This window comes from Orcinus orca, chromosome 3, assembly GCF_937001465.1.
Source record: "Orcinus orca chromosome 3, mOrcOrc1.1, whole genome shotgun sequence".
Classification (NCBI taxonomy): Eukaryota; Metazoa; Chordata; class Mammalia; order Artiodactyla; family Delphinidae; genus Orcinus; species Orcinus orca.
The window spans coordinates 1,625,449-1,649,984 of record NC_064561.1 but is presented as its reverse complement, the minus strand read 5'-3'; the positions used below and the strand labels follow the sequence as shown (position 1 = coordinate 1,649,984).

The following is a 24,536-nucleotide window of genomic DNA, read 5'->3' as shown; positions in this document are numbered from 1 at the left end:
ACCCTACATAGCTACACGTCTTGGGAGTGGGACGCAGATGTCTCGGGGGCTATTCTGACAACCCCACCATCTTGTTGCATCTCGTTGCCAGGCTTTGCTCCTACTCATGCCCACCTGCCATGGGTGCCCCAGCTGTGCCCTCATCTGACACCATTTGTCATCCTGTCCTGAGGCGGCAGCCCTGAACTGCAGTGGCCTCCAGGACAGACTGCTCTGGGGGCTACAGTGGAAGGCCTGGCCCCCCACCCCGTGGATCCCTCAGCTGGGGTCTGCCTGCAGTGTGGCTGGTCTCAGGAGGTGACACAGCCTGAGGGCCACAGTGGATCTCGGCAGCCAGCCCAGTCCTGGGTCTGGATCGTCCCTGCCTTGGAACAGTAAGATGCCACATCCTCCTTTGGGCCACCTCGGGTGTAAACTGTTACTTGCACCCAAGAGTCCTCACTGCACAGAAGGAGGGGCCAGGGGTGGGGTGTGAATGCAAGGGGACTCCCCTGGTGCAGAGCCGCTCTGGGGTGCAGCCCCAGGTCCAGAGGGCAGAGCTGACAAGATCCCTGCATGGCTCACTGCAGTGGGGGCCCTGCTGACATCCTCAGAAAGTGCCAGGGCACACACAGCCCCACTGCGTGGCCATCACCTGCTGGTGGCTCTGCCCACCCTGCCCAGGGTCCCTGATCGCTGCACAGCAGGGGCACAACGGGAGCCCCAGGGTTTTGTGCAGAGGACAGAGGGTCCGGGGAGGGTCCGCAGCCCACGTGGAGCCCCGCGTGATTTGGACGCCCCGAAGGTGAGAAGTCTGTGTCAGGAGATGGCCCCTCCTGTGGGCCCCCTAGCCCAGCTGGCCCCTCTAACGGTGGGGAAACAGATGCAGTGAGAAGGGCCAGGTCTCCAGCTGCCAGGGGCCCATTCTGCTGGGAAGCAGCACATGGGTCAGGGCCGGTAAGTTTCTTTCCTTTATTTAAAAAAAAAAACATTTTGGGGTGTGGTGTGAGGACACACCTTCCATGGCTTCGGGGAGGACACAGGCTCCAGGTGGAAGCATGGGGGTGGGGAGGGGACAGTACCTGGGGGTCAGGGAGGGGCTGTGCCCTCCAGCACCTCTGTGCAGAGTGCTCGCTGGGGGCCGGGAGTGGGGCTACCGGATGTGCAGGTGGGCCAGCTGGGATGCGGCCCCCGTGTGTGGCCCGCAGCCTCGCCCTTCCCAGGCAGACAGGGTCTGCCGCCCGTGTCCACAGCTGCAGGGGCTGGGAGGGGCCGTCCAGGAGGGCTGGACAGGGATGGTCCTTCACTGGGCCCACGGGCTGGGCCTGGGGCTGGCAGGAAGCTGGCCCGCAGGACCTCGGGAGGGCTTGAGCCCGCATCCTAGGGGTGGGTCAGGGTGGTCTGAGTGTCCCCAGTGAACAGAACAGAGGAATGCAGGACCCAGGCCCGCTAGGGGCCCCGTACGTGGTCTCCTACCAGAGAAACGGGAATCCAAGATGCATTGCCACGTGCAGCTGAAACAAACACGAGGCAACACCCTACACGAATCCTATGGTCGGGCAGCTGGTCAGGCAACCCTGAGCTGCAGGGGCAGTGGGCGGACCCTCGGCTCAGGGCAGGGTCAGGCCGGCCCTGCCCCCCAAGTCCTGAGGGGTTGTCTCCCACTGCCCTGCCCATCCGCCACCTCGGAACAGAGGAGCCCTCCTGGCGCCCGGGACCGAGGCAGGGGGAGCAGCGGGTGTGGCGTGGGATGGGACAGCCTAGGTGTAGAAGATGACCTCAGGGATCTGCCCGTCCTCCACGGACGTGCCATTGTTGTTCCCGGCCGCGTAGCAGAAGGTGAAGCACGTCTTGGCCCCAGTCGTGGGCGACTCGTGGGTGACCTTGCGCAGGCCCTTGGTGCCGTAGTGGGAGTCCGGGCCCTGCGGGGTGGGGCCCGGCGGGTCAGGATGGATGTGCTGCGTTGGACAGGGCGCAGGATCCTGACCCGGCGCAGGCAGCAGGCCCTCCATGGCTGCGACGCAGGGTTGCGCGCTCCTAGCCCCACGTTGTCAGAGGTGGGCAATGGACTGGGAGGCAGGGTCCAAGTCGGGGTCCCAGGTACGGCTCAGGGGTCAGGTTCAGGGTTGGGGTCTTGGGTACGGCTCAGGGGTCAGGTTCGGGGTCAGAGTCCCGGGTTTGGCTCAGGGGTCAGGATCAAGTTAGGGGTCGGGGTCCCGGGTATGGCTCAGGGACCAGGGTCAGGGTCTCGGGTTCGGCTCAGGGATCAGGGCTGGGGTCTCGGTCCTGGGTGGGGTGGGGCGTCAGGGGCACGGCTAGGGTTGGGGTCGGGCACACCTTGAGCGTGGCGCAGGCCGTGTAGTTGACATTGGGCAGCACCTCCACCGGCTCCTTGAACATGACTCGGAAGGTGCTGGCGGAGCCGTCACAGCTGAAGCCTGTGTCGTTCTGGCCCAGGACCGTGTTGCTGTCTGTGTGGATGATCTGTGGGCCAGGAGCCAGGCACAGCTAACTCTGGCGCCCCGGCCCCTGTGCCCACCCGCAGAACCCCCAGGAGCCTGGAGCCCAGGGCTGAGCCCCACCTCCAGGCCCTGCAGCGGGGGGGGGTCCGACCCGTGACCTGCGCGAAGCAGGCCAGTGGCAGGAGTGGGGAGGCATCGTCCTGGGTCCCCCAGACTCCAGAACACTCGTGCCACCTTGGGGGAAACACAAGCAGACCCTCGACTGAGAGGGACGCGGTGGGATGTGGAGGGGCAGGGCCTGGAGGCGAGCGGTACCTGGATGTTCACTTGGTAATCGGTGGGGCCGTGGATTGAGCCATAGAGCCCGAAGCCAACCACGAAGATGCGCTTGTTGACCGAGAACCTGAACCCGTCAAAGGAGGGAGATGCTGAGCTAGCTGGACCGTCCAGTGCCCGCCCCTCCCCACGGAGGACCCCAGCCCCCCAACCCCCCCGCCGCTGTGCTCGCTGCCCGCGCCTCCCGGCCCTGCGCCCGGCCCGCACCTACCTGATGCGGTCGCTCGTGCCGCTGTAGCCCCAGCGGCTCTCCACCTGCTGGAAGCGGTTGACGCTGCACTCCTTCCCGCGGAGGCAGCAGCGTGGACGGTCAATGAAGTCCACGCGTGGCTTGGGGTTGACGGTGAAGTGCAGGAAGAGGCTGACCACCTCGCGGTCCACCAGGATGCCCGACTGTGCGGGCCCTGAGGGCACAGGGGCGGGTAGGGAAGGCTGGGCAGACCCCAAGCACGCAGAAGACACTGGAAAGCATGGCACCCAGCCTCTCAACTCCTCAGCATCTTTCTTCTGCAGAACATCACCGCTCCAACCACCCCCGCGGGGGGATGGCCCTTCTGCCACGTTTGGGGAAGGACCCGAAGCAGACATGGGGCCAATGCTCTGAGTTGCTGGCTAATCGGGCAAAATCCCCCTCACTGCCCCAGGCCTCCCCACCTCCACTGGGACCACCCCAGGGGACCACTGCTCTTCCACAGAGCACCTGCCGCCCTGCCCGTCCACCCCGGGCACCTACACAGACAGGGGGGATGCCAGCCCCCAAGAGAGGCCCAGAGTTGGAGAGGAGTCTGGAGGTGGGGGCCTGGATGTAGCCATGAGCTGGTGACAGGGGGCAGCGTGTGGGGCAGACAGGTGGTGCGGAAGGATTGTACACACCTCTGCCCACCACCTGCACCGGGACAGGGTGCCTGACGCAGGCCTTAACGGCACCACCCTTGCTTTACAAGAATCACTCATTCACCCGCTTTGAGCTCACTTCTGCGCAGGTCAGCCACAACCCGGCCCACTGCCCCAACAGCTCACAGGCACACAGGTCTGAGCAACAGGGCAAGAGAGCTCCATGGATCACAAGAGCAAGTTAAGATACAAAAGTGAACACAGGGCTTCCCCGGGGGTGCACTGGTTAAGAATCGCTTGCCAATGCGGGGAACACGGGTTCGAGCCCTGGTCTGGGAAGATCCCACATGCCGCAGAGCAACTAAGCCCGTGCGCCACAACTACTGAGCCCGCGCTCTAGAGCTCGCGAGCCACAACTACTGAGCCCGCATGCCACAACTACTGAAGCCCACGCGCCTAGAGCCCGTGCTCCGCAGCAAGAGAAGCCACCGCAATGAGAAACCTGCGCACAGCAACGAAGAGTAGCCCCCGCTCAGCACTAGAGAAAGGCCACACACAGCAACAAAGACCCAACACAGCCAAAAATGAATGAATGAATGAATGAATAAGTAAAAGTGAATACAGATAACCATTTTTTTTTACATCTCTGCATAGAGAATACAGAAAGAAAAATATATCAGACCTCAGTTGTGACACACTGAGCCAGGGGAGTCTTTGGGGGAGTTTTTTTTCAAACTTCTACATTCTTGTAATTTCAAGTGGAACATAAGAAGCAGGAGAATTCTCTACAACACACTGAGTGACAAAGAGCTGAAGCCTCGCAGGCCATGCTGCAGAGGGACAAGGCCAGAGGCCCAGCACACAAGCCCTGGACACACACACACTCATCCCAGGCACTTGCAAGCTGAGGGGTGGTGGGCTGTTCTGGCCTGGAGGCCCATCATGGGAGAGTGGCGAGGGGGCCAAGGGTGAGGGGTGGCGCTTCTAGGAGACCTGAGACCCCGGATGATTTGGCGGCCAGGTGGCCTATGAGGAGAGTGGTTTCGGGGGTGCAAACGGGGCCGGAGAGGGGTCCAGCAAGGCTCACGCAGATGTCTTAGGCCAAGACAACTCAACACTATAGCTCGGGGCTCTCACCCGGGGCATCCTGCCCCCCAGGGGACACTGGGCAATGTTTGAGGACATCTGTGATCAAGACTGGGGTGCAGGCTTCCCTGGTGGCGCAGTGGTTGAGAGTCTGCCTGCCGATGCAGGGGACACGGGTTCGAGCCCTGGTCCGGGAAGATCCCACATGCCGCGGAGCAACTAAGCCCGTGAGCCACAACTACTGAGCCTGCGCTCTAGAGCCCAAGAGCCACAACTACTGAGCCCGCAAGCCACAACTACTGAAGCCCACGCGCGTAGAGCCCGTGCTCCACAACAAGAGAAGCCACCGCACTGAGAAGCCTGTGCCCATAAGGAAGAGGAGCCCCGCTCGCCGCAACTAGAGAAAGCCAGCGCGCAACAACGAAGACCCAACGCAGCCAAAAATAAATAAATAAACATAAAAAAATAAAGCCCTCATACTGTTAAAGAAAAATGACTAGGGGTGCTCCTGGCATCGAGGGGGTGGGACCAGGGAGGCTGCTCCACACCCCACAGTGCCCAGGACGGCCCCCCACAGAGTAGGACCCGGCCCCATGTCTGCAGTGCCCAGGCTGCCTCGGTCACTGCTGTACTGCCAAGGCCAGGTACCCAGGAGGTGCTAAGTATCTGACGGATGAGTGACCCCCAGTGTGGAGACAGCCTCTCAGGCTTCGCCCCAGCACTGAGGGAACACCGTGGACCGCCAGATAAAATGCAGGACACCCAGTCAAGCCTTGATTTCAGATCAAAGAGGGCTGATCTCTAGGATAAGCGTCTCCCAGCTGCTGCACGGGACACACTTACACTAAAAAAAATTGTTTGCTCTTGTTGCTAAATCTGGCAACCCTAAGCCTGGGTGGGAGCAGGGGCAGCACGGACCGGGGAGAGGCAGGACAGCGGTGCACCCGCCACGGGGCTGCATCACGGAGCCCCGTCCAGAACCTTCCAGGCCAGTTTGGCTCCAGGACCGTGGTCGGCACCGGCCATGAGAATGACATGAAGGGGAGGCCCAGGCCCAGGGGAGGGGTCGCCAAGCTGGCCACCGCTGCCGCTGCTGCACATCCCCAAGACCCGAGTGTGCCCCAGCGCGAGAGGCAGGGTCAGGGCCAACCCCACCTGGGCCCAAGCCCAGGCCCGGCAGCAGCGGCCCACAGTCCCAGACACTGCCCACCCTTTCATGGGGCTCATCAAGGACGTGGGCACCAGAGCCCAGCTCCCAGGACCTGAGCCCCAGACGGGACCCAGGGGCCTGGTACATTCAGACACGTGCGTGTGGACACCCGAGACGTGGGGGTGGGAGAGGCTGGGACGCGGGAGGGTCGGCATCTGGGGGTCATTCCATCTTCACCCACTTGAGCCAGTCCAGGCTCCCGCATGGACACGGCCAGCACCTGACCCACTGTGGCCGGGCCGAGGGTCATGGGACTGAGTCACACGCAGCAGGGTCCCTGGGGTCACACCCCTCCTGAGCGTTCCCTCGGCGCCCCATGACCGTTACCTGCAGCAAACTCCTCGATGGTCATCAGCGGGAAGCGGATGAGGGCCAACGCCTTGCCCAGAACCTTCCGCTTGTTCTCAGGCGTCACCTGCAGCTGCTGCCGCTGACACTCAGCCTCAGACCAGCGGACGACAGCGTTGAACAAGCGCACCTCGCGGATGCCCAGGGTGTCCCGCTCCAGCACGGCCACCAGCGTGTCTGCAGGGGAGGGGCCATCAGCGAGCGCCGGCCTCCATGGCCTCGGGGATGACCTCTGACCGGCTCGCGGCCAGGCTGTCCACGGCCCGTGCAGCAGCAAAGTGGGGCAGGCGGCGGGGCCTCGGTGGGACGCATGTGACCACCGAGCCCTCCCCGGCCCTGTGGCCTTACCCAGGTCGATGTCTGTGAAGCCCTCTGCAGTGATGGCGTCGGCCGTGTTCTTGTCGATGTTTTCCAGGCACAGGCTAGCGAGCTGTGGTTCGTCGAAAAGCCTCGCCTGCGGGGGAGAGAGCCTGTCAACACCCAGCCGGATGGACCTTGGCTCCAGACTGGGCACAGATTTCAAGTCCCGGGCACAGATTTCAAATCCTGGGCCGAGGGTCCAGAGGGATCCTCTTTCTTGAGGTTCACAGACTCTCAGTAACCACTGCCTGGGGCGGGGGTCAGGCCTATACCTCAAAAGCTGGGGCGCCTAGAGGTTCAGGCTGGAGGCGGGCCCAGTCGCCCCTTGCAGCAGGCAGGAGCCCAGGGGAGACGGCTGAGAGGACCCGTGGGACGCAGCAGCGCTGTGCTTCTGACCGAGAACTTGCACACGGGGCGGGGGCCGGGGACGGAGAACCTGTGGGGTAGCTCGACGCCCACACCCCTGTGCATCAGTCTCTGCCTAGGGCCTGGCTAGGAGGCTAGGACACCCCACGTGGCTGCAGCTCTCAGCAAATGGCCAGGAGCAGCCGGCCCCCACCCGACCGTCCAGGCTCTGGCCCTTGAGAGCGACTCAGCAGACGGGGCCAAGGCCCAGGTGCCATCTCAGCGAGGGGTCTGTGGAGCCACGATGACACTCGGGCTCTGCCCCGTCCCGCCAGGTTCCCAGCCCCCACAGTGGTCCAGGACCGCCACAGACCGTCAGACCGGACAACCCCAAAGGGTCCCCCTCCAAGAAACCTAGTACGGAACGCCTTTCCCCCCACACCTGAGCTCTGCACAAGGACACCAAAACGCCAACGGGAATCCTTTAGTAAATGACTGTTGTGAGGCCGGCCTGCCAACAAGGTGCACTGCACGAGAGGCGACCAGGGAAACACCGCGGTGCCACCAGGGGCAGGGACAAGGGCAAGATGAAGTGAGGGAGACACTCACCCGGGCGCAAGAGTTAAGCGGCGCCTAAACTCCGAAATTCCCCCATCCGTCCTCCCCTGCCCCGGCGTCCTTACTCGCACCCACGCACCTGCATCCTTGCGCAGACCCGGAGCACCTGCTCCCCAGCGGGTCCCGCGCCCTCGCCCCGCCCCGCAGCCCTGCTCGCCCCGCCCCCTGTGGCCTCGCCCCGCACCTGCACACCTGCACCCCCCGTCCCGTACCTGCGTCAGCAGCATGAACGCGTTGTCCGCCCGCAGGTTCTTCTTCAGGAACTCCACGCAGTGGGCCTCGAGCGCGGGCACCGCGTACTTCTTGGCGGTGTACAGCGTGGTCATGACCGTCTCAGGCCCGATCTGAACCTCGTCCGAGTAGAGAAACCTGGAACGGGGTTGAGGGGGGGGGGAGCGGACGGCGGCATGAGGACAGCCGCCCAGCCCCACCCACCGGCCTGGCCCGAGGAACCAACCGAATTAGCATCGGTCGCCCTCTGACCTGTGGATGTGACCCCGCAAAGGCAGTTACCCGGGAAAAGGAGTGCCCACAGGCAAACCCTGGAAACGAGTCTACACAGCAGGTAGGCCTCTGTCCGGCTCCTCCGTGGGCAGCACGGGATTTGCCCCGGGACGCGGAGAGGCTTCCGCACCACCACCACCCCCCCCGCCCCGCCCCCGCCACAGCCGACTGCCATGCCCGACCACTAACGGGACCAGAAATGCCGGCCGGAATCGCAGATACCGGATGTGTTGACCACTCGCCATCGGGCCGACTCTACATGTGGGTCAGAAGTCAGGGTCGATTACAAAACCACGGGGAGATGGTGAGAAATCACAACCCTGGTCCATCTGGTGGGAGCGCCTCAGAGGCGGCCCTGGGCGCGCAGCTCACCCCTCTGCGTCCAGGAGAAATGACGCGTGTTCACAGCAGCGCGATCCACGCGAAACCACCCGAGTGTCCGTCCACGGGCACCATGGACACGGGATTGGGGGCGGGGTAGAGGAGCCCAACCGGGAGCCGCCCAAAGAGCACGTTCCTGGAAGGGGCCCCCCTCTCCTGGGACTCACTCCCCTGAGAATGCACAGGAAGCCCGAACAGCAGCGGCCGGCGGGGTCAGGGACAGGACGACCACCCATGGCAGCAGTGCGGAGGGGGACCTGGTAATGGGACAGGCCGAGACACGTGCGGGGAGATGGGGGAGCCCTTCACATGCCAGTGGAGATAGTGTCCACCCTCTCGGGGGGGCAGCTTGGTTACCAAAACCCAAGCTGATATGGGGAGAGAGATAGAGACAGAGAGACACAGGGATGGAGCGGGAGACGGAGAGAACAGCCTTCCACCCCACATCTCACCAAGCTTAGACTAAGGCAGGGTTTGGCTTACTGCAACCCGTCACCTGTTTGGGGTCTTGATTTTTTTTATAGATATGACTTTTACATTTTTAAAAATTATGGTAAAATACATATAACATAAAATTTACCATTTTAACCATTTTTATCAGTAGCATTAGGTACGTTCATATTGCTGTGCAACCATCCCCACTATCCATCTCCAGAACTTTCTCATCTTCCCAAACTGAAATTCTGTCCCGACTCCCCCTCCCCCAGCCCCCGGCCCCACCATCTACTTCCTGTCTCTATGGAAGTGACTCCTCTGGGACCTCCTGTGAGTAGGTTCACACTGTATTTGTCCTTTTTCATCTGGCTTATTTCAATAAGCATCATGTCCTCAAGGTCCATCCTTGTTGGAGCAAGCGTCAGAATCCTTTTTTTTTTTTTAATTTTAATTTATTTATTTTTGGCTGCGTTGGGTCTTCATTACTGTGCATGGGGTTTCTCTAGTTGCGGCCAGCGGGGGCTATTCTTTGTTGCAGTGCACGGGCTTCTCATTGCAGTGGCTTCTCTTGTTGCAGAGCACGGGCTCTAGGTGCACGGGCTTCAGTAGTTGTGGCACATGGGCTCAGTAGTTGTGGCTCGTGGGCTCTAGAGCGCAGGCTCAGTAGTTGTGGCACACGGGCCTAGTTGCTCTGTGTGTCCCCGTGTCCCCTGCATTGGCAGGTGGATTCTTAACCACTGCACCGCCAGGGAAGTTGCCAGAATCCTTTATGACATAAACGGGTGCTGAATTTCGTCAAAAGCTTTTCCTACCATCTATTGAGATGATCGTATGGTTTTTATTCTTCAACCTCTTGATGTGGTGTATCACGCTGATTGATTTGCAGATACTGAAAAATCCTTGCAGCCCTGGAATAAACCCCATTTGATCATGGTGTATGATCCTTTTAATGTGTTACTGAATTCCAGAATCCTTTTGAAGGCTGAGTAATATTCCGGTGTGTGGATGGATCACACCTCGTTCATCCCTCAACTGTTCATGGACACTTGGGGTGTTCCCACCTTTTGGCTGTTGTGAATCAAGCTGCTGTGAACACGGGTGTGCAAATCTCTCTTCGAGCCCCCACCTCTCCCTTCTTTGGGGGATGTACCCAGGAATGGGGTTGCTGGAGCACATAGTGATTCTATGTTTAGCTTTTGAGGATCGTCCACTGTTTCCACAGTGGCTGCCTCATTTCACATTCCCACCAGAAGCACACGAGGGTCCCAATTTCTCCACCTCCTCGAGACAAGTCGTTTTGTTTGTTTGTGTTTTAATAATAGCCACCCTGGTGGGTGTGAAGTGATATCTCACCGTGCTTTTGTCCCCTATTTTGTACATAAAGTTTCCTTGGCCCACAGTCCTGCCCACAGTTTACAAATCCTTCCAGGCTGCTTTAGCAATGTCGGCGGGGAGCTGTGGAGACAGAGCCCCTACCCTCCCACCCACCCCGGGGCAGCCTGCGGCCCCTGGTCTGAGGGACCATCTGAAAAGTTGCCTAAAGACAGAGGAGTGAGATTATTCCACAAAGTGCTGTGATCAGCCCACAGGATTCAACACTGTTAGATGGAGCTGAAGGGAACCAGTTTACACCCTGCAGACACCAGAGGAAAAAAGGAGATGACGACACAGTGGGTGGGGAGGGGCGCTCTGAGCACGTGATATGAATGGGACCCGATATGAATGGGAGCAACCAGCCCCGCCCCGCCCGTGGGCCCCGCCCCCGTGGTGCTGAGAGGCAGGTTCACTCCATTTTCTTCCTTACGCTTTCTTTTCTCTTCTTTTCTTCTCACCCTCCCTTTTTCTCTCTCTCTCCCTTTTTTTCTGTGAGCCAATGCCATTTTTATAATCAGAAGGGGAAAAAAAATAAGCTCCACATCTGAAGAGCTGTCTTGACTGTTCGCGATAACCTTTCAAGCCACCCAGACCATTTACACCAGGGTTTCCGGACAGGGGAAGACGGTGCTCCGCGGAGCAGGGAGGTGTATGGGAGTTCCACAGAGCTCGCCGGCCTCCTCCTCGGTGGAGTTGCAATCTGTGGGCGGCACTCCCACCCCCAACATCCACTATATTTGTTTTAAAGTCCTTGAGAAAAAATTTGAAACCCAGGAAGAAAAAATATAGGTGGAATTTAAAATTCTTGCCTCAGGCTATTTCTTCAAAAACTCTTGAAAGGATGAAAACTTAGGGACTCACACACGCTGCAGCGTGGGTGGACCTGGAACCGCGATGCTCAGTGAGAGCAGCAGATGCAGAAGGACACACAGGGTGTGATCCCACTGATGGGAAACGTCCAGAACAGGCAGATCCACAGGGACAGAGAGTGGGTTCCTGGTTGTCAGGAGCTGGGGGAGGGGGATGCCATTCCTTTGGGGGTGATGGAATGTTCTGGAATTAGAGGTGATGGTTGCACACTCTGTAAACATACTAAATGTCATTGAATTGTACACTTCACACGGGTGAGTTGTATGGTATGCAAATTACATCCTGATATTAAAGATACAAAAATGAAAATGGGGGGGGCATCCAGAGCCCACCCCTCACTGAGGAGGTGAGTTCTAGAAATCTCCAGGGAGCTGGGGGCTCTGGAGGCAATGTCACCAGGGCTCTATTTTTTTTAAACATCAGGTGTGTCTGTCCCTCCCCCCAGGGCGTGAAGGACCTGGAAAATCTTACTTGAGCAGTGCCAGGAAGGCAGCGGGCTCCACGTCCGGCAGCTCGATTTCGGTGGACGTGGTGGCCATTCCCCCGTTGAACATGGCATCAAAGACGGCGCTGCCCACGGCCAGCACGAACCTGGTGTGTCAGAGAAGACCCGGTTACCCTTCGCGAGGCCCACCGGTCCCCACCGCCCGAGCCCGGGGGGCTGTCGGGGCCCCGGGACGTGGAAGGCGAGTGTCCCCGCAGCAGTGACACCCCAGCCAGCACCTGCAGCAGATGCTGTGCCCAGAGCATCCTGCCCTGGATGCTTCTGTTAGGAAGGCCCTGAGGACTGAGAAGGCAGCACGTGTGGATCGGTGGCAACAGAGGCCGGAGAAGCGAAATCGTCTCCCCAGGGGCTGAATGGCTTATGGCAGAGAGCTCATGCCCTCCCCACGCAACTCATTCACTCCCTCCCTCCGTCATTCCCTCCCTCCGTCATTCATTCACTCGCTCATTTGCTCATTCACTCACAGATTCACCCGATCATTCATTCACTCAACCACTCCCTCCCTCCGTCATTCCTTCACTCACTCATTCCTTCACTCACTGATTGGCTCACCCACTGATTCATTCATTCATTCACTCCCTCATTCATTCGTCATTCACCCCATCCTTTCATTCATTCATTCAGTGACTCACTCAACCACTCCCTGCCTCCCTCATTCACCCGCTCCTTCATCACTCCCTCCTCGCTCTACACACACGGCCCCCGTGCTGGGGCTGTGGGCACTGAGACCCTGGCCTTGTTGGAGGAAGGCAGCCACGGGTCCACGGTGTGGACAGCCTGACAGTGGGGCAGGAAGGAGAACGCAGGGCTGTGAGGGCGCAGTCAGGAAAGGCCTGGCGGGGTCACCTGAATCGGGCTGAGCCCGTGGGGAAGGGCGTGGAGGCCAAGGGAGCATCCAGACATGGGTGGCCATGGGGGCCTGCAGGTTCTGCCTGGCATCATGCGCCCACTGTGCTGTGCACCCGCGGTCCCCAGGGCCCGCCCCACAGCAGCCTACCCCGGGGCGGCCCTGCAGAGCCCCTGTCCTCTGGGTCTGCAAGGCCCCACATCGCAGCCCCTCCCGGGGTCCCCACGGTGACACACGCAGGGCTCTGAGAGGCCACCCCCTTGCGGAACCGCTGGAGTCGGCAGCCACAGCCCGATTCCCGGCCTCTGCCCAGTGCCCAGGGGACGTTCCCACCGCTCCCAGCGAGCCCCACCTGGGCGGCCCCCTACTCTCCACGAAAAGAACCGCCTCCCACCCACTCCTCCGTCGTGGACTGGTGCTCCCGGCCCCGCCAGGCCCTTGTCTGGTCCCCAGTCTGGCCCGGGGCTCTACAGCACCCCAAAGGCCAGACCAGCGATGGGGGCCAGGTGGGAAACCGAGTGTGAGTGTAGTGGGGTGAACAGTGTCTCCAAAGTCATGTCCATCTGGAACGTCAGGATGGTACCCTGTTTGGAAACGGGGTCTTTGCACATGCCATTTATTAAGATGAGGCCACCCAAATCCGGGCTGGCCCTAATCCAATGACTTATAAAAGGGAAATGTGGACCCAGACACACAGGGAGAGGCTACGTATTGCCGGAGGCAGAGCCTGGAGCCCCAGAAGCCGGAGGAGGCGGGAAGGACCCTCCCGGGAGCCTCTGGAGGGGGCGCGGCCCTGCAGTACCCTGACCTTGGGCTTCTGGATCCCGGAACTGAGAGAGGACAGATCTGTGCGGCTTTGCCCATCCAGCGGCGGTGCTCATGCCCTGTGCTGCCCCACCGCGTCCTCGAAGCCCCGCTCATTCACCACCGTAGCTGGGCCCCTGGAGCCTCACTGCACTTCCCCACGCACACTCTCCATAAATAAAGTGTCTTCCGGTTCCTCCTTTCTTTCTAGATTAAACAAAGCATCTTGATCTCCCGCGGGGAAAACTTTCCCCAACGATTCACTGGCAGGAAGTAAGAGGAGGCCCAACTGGGCCTGTGTGTCTGTGCAGAGCCCCGGATGCCAGGCTGTATGCACCCTCAGTGCCCTCGGCGGATGTGGCGACAAACCCCAGGGCTGGCAAGGCCACTGGGTCGAAGGCGGGCTGAACATCTCCAAGGCTCCTCCACCCACAGCCTCACCCGCCGGCCCCTCGCTCGCCTCCCACCAGGAGTCTTCTACCCTCCCTTATCCATCCATCCTCAAAAACATGACGGTGAACACGGCAAATCAAAGCCACCATGAGACACCACCTCACCCCCACTAGGAAACGCCAGCTAGGATAGAAAATCCGGACAATGACCGGAGTTGCTGCGGATGTGGAGAGATCAGAGCCCTCGTGCAGGGCGGGTGGGGACATAAAGGGTGCAGCAGCGCTGGATGACAGGCCAGTGGGTTCATCGGAGGGTTCAACATGGAGTTACCGTCTGACCCGGCAGTTCCACTCCTAAGTTGCGTACCTGAGAGAAACGAACACACACGTCCACATAAAACCTGTGCACAAGTGCTCACAGAGACACGATTCACAGACAGCCAAAGGCATCTGTCCAATATCAATGGACAGATGCCGGATGAACACAGTGTGGTCCCTCCATACATACAAGGAATGTTAGTTACCTTAAGAAGAAGGAAATTCCGACACATGTTACAGAGTGGATGGACCTTGGGGACGTGATGCTCAGTGAGACAAGCCAGACACAGAAGGACACACACTGTCTGATTCCACTCACAGGAGGTCCCTGGGGGAGTCAGATCCACAGAGACAGGAAGTAGATGGTGGGGCCAGGGGTTGCGGGCTGGGGGCTGGGGGACGGAGAGTCAGTATTTCATGGGGACAGAGCTTCAGTTTGGGGAGATGAGAAAGTTATGGAGATGATGGTGGGGATCATTGCAAACAATGTGAATGTGCTTAATGCCACTGAACTGTGCGCTTAAAAAGGGTAAAGAGGGTGAACTTTATGGTATGTGTATTTTACCACAATTTAAAAATTTAAAAAAAAAGAAAGAATGACATACTACCCTGAAGGGGCAGGGAAGAAGAGGCCAGCTAAGTAGCTTTGGGAAACAGGTTAAAGGCTAAAAGAACTGCATACAAATACTGTGCTTTACTTAGTAAAAGTATTTTTCACAGGAGAGGGTTAGCAGCTCTGAAACTACTCTACATATCTAGGTTTGTGCTACCAAGTAGACGTGTGCAGAATGAGAGCCAGGGTCCTCATCATGGGAGAAAACAGTTATAGATAAGGGGGGGGGGGCTGGAATAAATTCTGGAGGGCTGAACCGAAATCAGAGCGATCAAGATGATCTCGTGGCTTTTAGACAGGTAGCTGGATGGTGGATGGATGGACAGATGGACAGACGGGTGGAGAGACACAAATAAACAGAGATATGTGTGTGTTGGTACATTTCCTCACCCTACCTGCTAAAAAGGTCTCTAAACAACAACACCCCAGCAGCAGCGGGCACACCCAGCACCCAAGTCTTGGTTTCTAAATACCATTTTCCACTAAAACGAACCAGAGCTCCTTGGAGAAATGGCTGACTGCAGGGCTGGGGCAGGGGAAGGACAAGACGAGCTTGGAGTATCTTGTGGCGCCAGAAAGTAAAAACACGCTCCAACATGACAGGGAAATGTTGAACGGACACAGGAGCCAAATCTGGGACGATACGAGCAACAAAATAATGTTCGTGTCGGATGATGACCCCCAGGATAAAATCAATATCCATGAGTCCATGATGAAATAAATATATAACTGAAGAAATGGATGAGTAAGGGAGAAGGGACAGCTCTTCCTTTTAGAACCCCAGTTAACAAATGCAGAGGGAGTTACGGAAATAGGAAATCACCATATGGCAGGTGCTAGAGTAAATAACTCTTTCCAGCAGGAACCACCATACACCAGCGGGCAAAGCAGGAGGGGGAAATGGATTGTCTGTACAGTCCCAAAGTATCCCTCGGGAAGGGTGATTTACAAGGAGACGGTGGTGACATCCAGTGGAGAAATCTACCCCATGACCAAGGCTCACGTCACCAGAGATGGGACAGATGGATGTCACGGGCTCAGAAGTTTTACATTCAAACACACAAAGGGAATGAAAGGAGAAAGATGGGGAAAGACATACCTTGCATTCGGAAACCACCAGAGAGCTGGAGTGGCTACACAGATATCAGACAAGACAGACGTGAAAAAAAAAAAAAAAAAAAAAAAAAGACAGACGTGAAGATGAGGAATATTACTGAACAATGGACGTTTCATGTGAACAGAGGGTCAGTACATGGGGACAGGTAACAGTACAAATGAATACACAACAGAGTCCCAAACTACACGAAGCAGAAACTGACTGTTAAAGGAGAAAGAGGCAATCCAACAATTATCGTTGGAGGTTCTGATGCCTCACTCTCCACAACTGACAGAACGGCCAGACAAAATCGGCAAGAACACAGAAGACTGAACAGTGCTGCCAAGCGACCTTTACGGAACCCTCAGCCCAACGACGGCAGAATGCACGCTCTTAGGCGCAATGGCACATTCTCCAGGACAGACCACATGCAAGGCCAAACAAAGATTCTCAGAGGCACTGAAAGCAGTCAAAGCATGTTCTCCAAAGAGAGGAATTAAACTCCGTACCAACAACAGAAAGACCTCTGAGAAATCCCCAAATATTTGGAAATGAAACAACACTTCTAAGTAACCCATGGGTCAGAGAAGGAACACAAGGGAAATTAGAAAAGATCTTAACTGGAACAAAAATGCAAACACGGCGCATCAAAATGTAAGGGATGCAGCTAAAACAGTGCTTAGAAGTAAACATTATATATGTATTAAATAAAGATCTAAAATCAGCAAGGTGAGCTTCCAGTAATTCCCTGGTGGTTCAGTGGTTAGGACTTGGCACTTTCACTGCCGGGGCCTGGGTTCAATCCCTTGTTGAGGAACTAAGATCTCGCAAGCCATGTGTGGCATGACCAAAAAATAATTAATTAATTTAAAAAATTAAATCAGCAAGGTAAGCTTCCATCTCAAGAATCTAGAAAATGAAGAGCAAATCGAGCCCAAAGAATGAAGAAAATAATAAAAGTGAGAGGAGGAATTAATGAAACTGGGAATGGGAAAATAGAGACAATACAATGAAACCTAAAGGTCACTCTTTGGGGGTGGGGGGCGGGGAAATCAACAATTGCTAGAACTTTAGCTAGACTGACCAAGAGAAAAAAACACAGATTACCAAAATCAGGAATGAAAAAGGGAACATTACTACAGACCCTATAGGTGCTAAAAGAACTTTGAAACAACTTTATGCCAACAACTTAAGACAACTTAGAGGAAATGGACGACTTCCTGGAAAGACTTCCTGCCAACACTCACTGGTGAAGAGAAAATCTAAACAAACACATAACAAGTAAGTGAACTACTCATTAATAACCTTCCGGAACTTCCCTGGTGGCGCAGTGGTTAAGAATCCGCCGGCCAATGCAGGGAACACGGGTTCGAGCCCTGGTCCGGGAAGATCCCACATGCCGCGTAGCAACTAAGCCCGTGCACCACAACTACTGAGCCCGCGTGTCACAACTACTGCAGCCCACGTGCCTAGAGCCTGTGCTCTGCAACAAAGAGAAGCCACCACAAGAAGCCCGCACACTGCAACGAAGAGCAGCCCCACCTCGCCGCAACTAGAGAAAGCCTGTGCACAGCAACAAAGACCCAAAGCAGCCAATTAAAAAAAAAAAAAAAAATCTTCCCACTGGGACTTCCCTGGTGGTGCAGTGGATAGGACTCTGCGCTCCCAATGCAGGGGGACCGGGTTCAATCCCTGATCAGGGAACTAGATCCCACATGCATGCCACAACTAAGGAGCCCACCTGCCGCAACTGAGGAGCCCTCAAGCCGCAACTAAGGAGCCCGCCTGCTGCAACGAAGACCTGGTGAGACCAAATAAATAAATAAATATTTTTAAAAATCTTCCCACACAGAAAAGCCCATTCCCAGAAGAAATAATACCAACCCCATGCAAACTCTTCCAGAAAGGAGAGGGGGAGGGAATATTTCCCAACTCACCTATGAGGCCAAAGACACTCTGGAACCCTCGGGCACCAGTGGGGGGTGGGGAATGGGGCGGCCACTTTGGAAACCAGTTTGGCAGTTTCTTAAAATGTCACATTACCCTGTAATTCCAACATGCGACCCCTAGGTATTCACCCAAGAGAAAAGGAGCAGTTCTTCCACAGGCATATTTCCACACGAATGTGGAATGTTCATGGCAGTATGAGTCCTCGTAATGAAAAGCTGGAAATAACCCATATAACCCGTATGCCCATCGACTGGTGAGTGGACAAGGCATGGTCCATCCATGCAATGGAATTCAGCAGGAACGTGAATTGCGTTAGCAATACAAAGAAATGAACCTCCGGCACAACGGTGTGGACGGACCCCATAAACAGCACACTCAGTGTAAGAAGCCAGACCAAAGCCTACACATTCGATCAAATTTCTACAAACAGCAAAACCAGAGAGGAAGAAGGAGGCCAGTGATTGCCCAGGGGTCAGGGCGGGAGTGGGGAAAGGGGCTTCTGGGGCTGACAAAAGTGCTCCCAAGCTGGGCTATGGCAGTTGTCACACAAATGCATAATTTTCTACATGGCCAATTGTCAGATCAAACAAACCAAAATCCATTAAAAGCACTCGATAACATCCCATGCCCACACTTCATGGAAACTCTTAGTGAACAAGGGATGGAAAGAAACATGTTACTGTATTAAAAAGGATTTGTCAGAAACCAGTATCAACGATCACATTGAACTGTGAAAAACACCTCTGTTACGGAACAATGCCCCTGGTGGTCAGAAATGCAATCAGAACAGAAAAAATGAGGCAGAAATATGAGAGAGAATGAGAAATTAATTGCCCATAACGTGATTGTCTCACTTAAAACTCTAAATTCAGGGCTTATTTAAATCTAAATTAAAATTAAGGTAAATAAAAGATTCAGTTTGGGAATTCCCTGGTGGTCCAGTGGTTAGGACTCTTCGCCTTCACTGCCGAGGGCGCAGGTTCAACCACTGGTTGGGGAACTAAGATCCCACAAGCCACGCAGTGTGTCCGAAAAAACAAAACCAAAAAAAAGGATTCAGTTCCTCAGTTGCAAGAGCCACAATTCAAGTGCTCAGCAGCCACAAGTGATTAGTGGCCAGGACTGGAGCGCATAGCTCTAGAGCAATCCCAACATCACAGAAAAGTCTACTGGACAGTGCCAGACCACAGAATCAGTGGGGCAATTATTAATGCTAAGAAGGGTTCAGAAAGAAATCGTTCAAATAGATAAAAATAAATGCACAAAAAATCTACAGCTTCCCAGCAAGAACCAACTAGAAAAAATACAATGGAGAAATTACTCACAACAGAGAAAAAACAAACAAAAACTAATCAGAAACTTAGCAATATACGTGCAAGACCTATTTGAATAAACTACAAAACTTTCCTAAGGTTTCACAAAAATGCCCTGGATAAACACGTTCCCAGATATATTTTGTATTCTAAACTGTCAGCTCTCCCAACCTGTATCTTTGCAAAGACCAATCCCTCCAGGCAATTCCTTTAGCATTTGATAAACTGATTCTAAAGATCATAAGGAACCACTGAGGCAGAGGCTGGTCAACTACAGCCCTGGGACTCAATCTGGCCCACCGCTTGTTTTTGTAAATAAAGTTTTATTGGCACACAGCCACACCCATTCATTTCTGTCTTAATGCATTTGTGTTGCTATGCCAGAATTAAGCAGTTGGGACAGAGACCGTGTGGCCTGCTGATACTATATACTATCTGGCTCTTTACAAAACTTTGCTGGTGCAAATTTACCTGAAGGTAAGTCCCACAGGGAAAGAGATGTCTTCTGTCAGCACTGTTTCAATGACTGTTGGATGCAGGGAGGGACAGATGGATGGATGATTGATTCTGGAAGAGTTAAGTGTGAGACGAGCTGAAAAAAGTCTTGACAAGGAGTAAAACTGGGAAGAACAGCCATGCAGTTCTCAAAACCCACCATAAAGCCACGGTCATCAAAAAACGTGTTATTGGGCTAAGCACACACAGATCGATGAAGGAGAAGAGACCCCAGACACAGACTGCTCCACTTCTGGGACTTCTCTGCACTGCTAAGTTTTCCGTGATAGATGAATAAAGGTATTTTAGATATTGACGTGGGACCATCCGATTTGTGCACAGTGCTACCCTGAAGATGCTCGGTATTTCCTCAGAGGGAGCCCCGCGAGCGCAAGCGTAGACAGTGGACTCACAGGTTTCCTGAGCACCTGCCGTGCCAGGCATTTTCCTGGGCCTAGCAGGAGGGAGAGAAGCAAAACCCTGTGGCGGTCCGGTGGCGGGGACTCCGCGCTTCCACTGCCAGGTGCCGGGGTTCAATCCCTGGTTGGGGAACTAAGATCCCACAAGCTGTGACTCAGCCAAAAAAAAAAAAAAAACTCCTGCTCACAGGAAGCCAATGACGGCAGTCGCAGAGAAAGTTAGGAGGAGAAAGCTGTCAAAACGCCGTGCAGGGCGAGGGGGTGGGGCTAAGGCGACTGGGGGCGTGCGGCAGGGGGAGGCTCCGAGTGAGGTACGAACTTGTCCGGGTGCCATCACTCATGCCAGGCCCTCCTGTGTCCCACACCCCGGGTCACCCTGTACCCAGAATTCACTGCCCCAGCCTGAGACCACCCCAAGCCTGGGTCCTGGGAAATGGTGGGTCCAGACCCCATGGCCTTCCTCAAAGTTAGCACGAGCCCCTCCCCGGCTCGGCCCTGCTCCCCAGTCACCAGATCAGGATGCTCTCCGCCCCAGGCCCGCATCCAGGATGCCACGTGGCTTTCACTTGTGTCCTCAGGCTCCTCCCAGGACTGGCTGGCGTCCTGCAGCATGGCCCCAAGCTGGGTTTATCTGGTATTTTCTCCGATAGGACCAGGTGTACTGGTTTCCTGGGGCTGCTCTAACAAATTACTGCAAATTGGGTGACTTGAAAGAACAGGAATTTCCTCTCTCACGTTCTGGAGGCCGCATGTCCAAGGTCAGTGTGTCCCAGGGCTGTGCTGCCCCCGGAGGGTCCCGGGGAAGGTCCCCCTCTTGCCTCTTCCAGCTTCTGGGGTCCCAGGTGTCCTGGGCTTGCGGCCGTGTGTCCTTCCCATCTCTGCCTCTGTTGTCACACGGCCGTCTTCTCTCGGTCTCTCCTCTGTCTCTCATAAGGATCCTTGTTGGATTTAGGGCCCGTTCAGATAATCCAGGATGATCTCTTCTTGAAACTCTTAATCACATCTACAAAGACCCTTTTTCCAAATAAGGTCCCGTTCACAGGTTCTGGGTGTCAGGATGTGGACACACCTTGTTGGGGGCCACCATTCAACCCACTACACTGGGGTTAAGGGTTTGGGGTGGAGCACACTGAGGTGAGGTGCCCTTCTCATTGATTCCTTCTAGGGGGACCCTGACACCCCCAGGACATCACCCTGAGGTCGACCTTGACCATCTGGCTGAGGTGGCATCTGCCGGGTTCCCCCAAGGTGGGATTCCAATCTACTCTTTACAAGCAAGTCCCCAAATCCAGCCCACGTGGGACAGAGGCGGGAGTTAGGTCCAGCCCGGGAGCATGGCGCACGGTATTAGGAATTTTCCCCACTCCTGTCTGTGTTCCATCAGTGAGGCTGCGAGGTGTTTCCTTTATGCGTTGGGTCACATCCCCACCTGCATTTTAAGCCAGCCTGTATGGAGGATGAGCCCCAGGCCACTGTGATAAGGACCTGGTTGGGTCACAGGGTCCACCCTCCCTGTGGCCCTGGGAAGGAGGTGTCTGAGTGGTCAGTCCCAGGTCCTGGGGGGTGGGGAGGTGGGGGGGAACTGAGGCTCAGCAGAGCCCAGGGTCACTCACGGTACAGTCATCTACCTGATCGCTACAGGTAAAATGTCAACAATGCATATGAAATAACAACCCAAAGGCTGAAAAGACAAAGAACCAGAACCTTCGATCTGGGAGGTCCACACAGCAGGAATGTGGGACAAGAAAGGCATGACGGAGGCTGGGGGCTCACAGGTGACACATCAACTGGCCCCCTACTCACAGCGTGCGGGAGAGGTGGGAGGGCCACAACACACACACACACAGGGCACGGAGGTACTGGGGACCGCATCACGGGCCTGGAAGCTTCCTTGGACAGGAATCTAGACCCAGTTGTATATAAATAACCAAAAAAAGCCAGAAAGAGGAATCTCGAAGGCACAAGTTAAATAAAGGCCACACGTCAGAAAGGTGGGGAGGACCCTCACAGCAGGTTGGGGGACACTCCAGGCAGAGTGGTGAGAACCCCTGCAGCCCCCCTCCCCAGACAGAACCCTCCCCAGCACCCCCCAGCGAGCAGGGGCAGAGGAACCAGCAGTGGGCAGGACGCTGTCTGACATCACTCCCACCCTACCCAGGAGTCTGGGTGCTGCACCCTGGAGACTGGCAGAGGGATGGGGCCTGGACCAACACCCCCCCGCCTTTTGAAAGGAGGCCTGTGGGATGGGGCGTCGCAGAGCTGGGTGACTGCAGAGCTGGGAGTCACTGGGGGTCCTGGGTTCACAAGGTGGGAGTCTGGTGGGGCTCTGGGGGTCTCAGCCCCAGAAGGATGGGGCACTTGGGGGAGGAGGTCACTGGGGCAGGAAGGAGGAAATGGAGGGAGATGGTACTGTCTGGGGGTCCTCGGGCTGGCCAGGCTGGGGGTTGCAGGGTCTGGGGAGCCTGGCAGGGGCTGAGGGGTCACAGGGATGCCGCGGGTGGAAGAGGTCACTGGGTCTGGGAGATCCTGGCCAAGGTGGCAGGGTCAGGGGTCACAGAGCCAGGAGACGCTGATGAGAGTGGAGGGGCAGGGGTCGCAGGACCAGAATACGCAGTATCTGGAAGTACGAGTGGAAGGGGGCCTGGCAGGGTCACAGGGCCTAGGGGTGCTAGGGCCCGGGGATGGTGGTTACTGGAAACAGCAGAGTCCCAGGGATGGTGGGTGTCCCGGGGTGAGGGCAGGTCCCTGAGACCAGCAGGGGTTCCAAGAATAACGGGTTGGGTCCTGGGACGACGGGGTCCTGAGGGTGGTGGGGTCCCGGGAACGGCAGGGGTTCCAAGAAGGGCGGGTCCTGGGGGACGACTAGGTCCCCGGGGATGGCGGGTATCCCCGGCGGGGGGGAGGGGTGGCGGGATCTCAGGGATGGCTGAGTCCCGGGGGCTGGCGGGGTCTGGGCCCGGGGATGCTGGGTCCCCGGGGGCGGCGGGTCCCGGGACGGCGGCCCACCTGTGCGCCGGGATGCGCTGCGCGCCGAGCCCCTTGCCCACCAGGAAGTGCACGTCGCAGAGCACCTCGTTGTTGAAGAGGAAGGCGAAGCGCTCCTTCACCGTGGGCTTGGTGGCCTGCCAGTTGTAGACGGGCTCGCGCAGCAGCGCCCCCGCCCCCGGCTCCTCGGCCGCCCGCTCCCCGCCCGCAGCGGCCTGCGCGCCCGGCCCCGGCCCCGACACCGACACCGGCGGGGGCGGCCCGGGGGCGGCGGGGGCCGGGGCGGCGGCGGCAGCGGCGGCGGCTGCGTTGCCGGGGGCCGGGGCGGCGTTGGCGCTGGGCCCGGGGCCGCCCCCCGCGCCCGGGCCGACCCCCGGCGGGCACGACGCGCGCCCGCCGCTCCCACCCGCCGCCATCTTGTCGGTGCGGCGCCCGGCGGGGCGGGGGCGGGGCGGGGCGGGCGGGGGGAGGGCCTGGGAGGGGGAGGGGAGGGAGGCGAAAGGAGGGGGCAGAGGAGGGGGAGAGGGGAGGAGGAGGGAGGGGGAGGGGCGGGGGAGAGAAGGGAGGGGGAGGATGTGGGGGACTTGGAGAGCAGGGAGGAGAAGGGAGGGGGCCGGGGAGGGGCTAGGAGGAGGGAGGGGGCGGGGCAGGGGCACGCGGGGGCAACGGACCTCGTACCTCCGACCGTGGGCCTGGACCCCAGACCGCAGACCTCAGACATGGGACCCCAAGTGCTAGATCTCGTACGTCACACCCGGGACCCGGACCCCGGACTCTATATCCTTTACTTCAGACCCGGACCCCCAGATCCTGGACCTCAGACCCTGACCCCCAGATTCTAGACCTTTAACCTCAGACCCCGGACCCCCGGATTCTAGATCCTTCACCTCAGACCCCGACCCCAGACCGTGGACCCCATACGCCGGAACCCAGGTACAAGAGCCCAGACCCCCTACTTCAGACACTAGACCCCAGACCCAGAAATTGCGACCCCACACCTCAAGACCCTGACCACGAATTCAGGATCGCCAGCCCCAAATCCTAGATCCTCCATCCCAGCAGCCCCAGACCTGGGACCCCAGTCCCTATATCCCAGACCTCAGGCCTCAGAACTCAGGCACTGGATCCCAAACTCCAGACCTCAGATTCCAGACCTGGGTCTCCAGAACTCAGATCCCCGGCCCCAGACCCCAAATCAGACCCCAGCTCCAGTCCCTGAAACCCAGATCCCAATCTCAGACCCAGGACCCCCAATCCCAAAGCCAGACCCAACGCCAGAGTCCAAACCCCAGACCTGGGATCCCAGACCCTATCCCCAGTCGGTCTGCCTGCCCAGTGGACGGGACAGCACTGAGTGTGTGGCAGGGGAAGCTGAGGCCCGGGCAGGCTGCCACTGAATGCAGGGAGGATGCTCTGTGCCTCTCAGACTCAACAGATATATGGAGCCCTCCTCTGGGCCAGGTCTCGGCTGCCCAGCGCCGGCAGAGCTGGAAGCCTTAAATGGCTAACTGCACCCACAGTGTCAGAGTGACAGAATGCCTTGAAGATGAGGCACAGGGAGCTAGGAGGGCATAAAATGGGGTCCCTTGAGCAACCTGGGGGTTGCAACCTGGAGATGCAGCCTAGGGGATGTAACGGGGGTACAAGTTCAGGGGGC

At 57.3% G+C, this 24,536-nt stretch overlaps 1 protein-coding gene across 4 annotated transcripts; it reads right to left on the bottom strand.

Annotated features, from left to right (window-relative positions):
- Window positions 1-937: 937 nt before the first annotated feature.
- BTBD2 (BTB domain containing 2) lies at window positions 938-23,311 on the bottom strand. 4 transcript variants are annotated; one of them, XM_049708542.1, is made up of 10 exons: window positions 22,901-23,311; window positions 19,452-19,547; window positions 11,614-11,733; window positions 7,791-7,947; window positions 6,604-6,709; window positions 6,235-6,432; window positions 2,989-3,238; window positions 2,757-2,844; window positions 2,317-2,463; window positions 938-1,901 (listed from the first exon to the last, which is right to left on the bottom strand). In XM_049708542.1, the coding sequence occupies exons 1-10, from the start codon at window positions 23,293-23,295 to the stop codon at window positions 1,740-1,742; spliced, it is 1,719 nt and encodes a 572-aa protein (XP_049564499.1). In that variant the 5' UTR covers window positions 23,296-23,311; the 3' UTR covers window positions 938-1,739. The 4 variants fall into 4 exon arrangements, with proteins under 4 accessions (XP_049564499.1, XP_049564500.1, XP_049564501.1 ...); XM_049708543.1 differs by having other exon boundaries at window positions 2,989-3,181; XM_049708544.1 differs by lacking the exon at window positions 19,452-19,547.
- Between the last annotated feature and the right edge of the window lie 1,225 nt (window positions 23,312-24,536).

What these genes read in the sequence shown, in the direction of transcription:
- BTBD2 (XM_049708542.1), bottom strand. Translation starts at nt 23,295, where the DNA reads ATGGCGGCGGGTGGGAGCGGCGGGCGCGCGTCGTGCCCGCCGGGGGTC. An exon ending in GCCTTCCTGGCACTGCTCAA is followed by an intron (nt 7,948 to 11,613) that starts GTAAGATTTTCC and finishes ACCCCGTTCCAG; the next exon opens with GTTTCTCTACTCGGACGAGG. An exon ending in CATCGAGGAGTTTGCTGCAG is followed by an intron (nt 3,239 to 6,234) that starts GTAACGGTCATG and finishes CATGCTTTCCAG; the next exon opens with TGTCTTCTGCGTGCTTGGGG.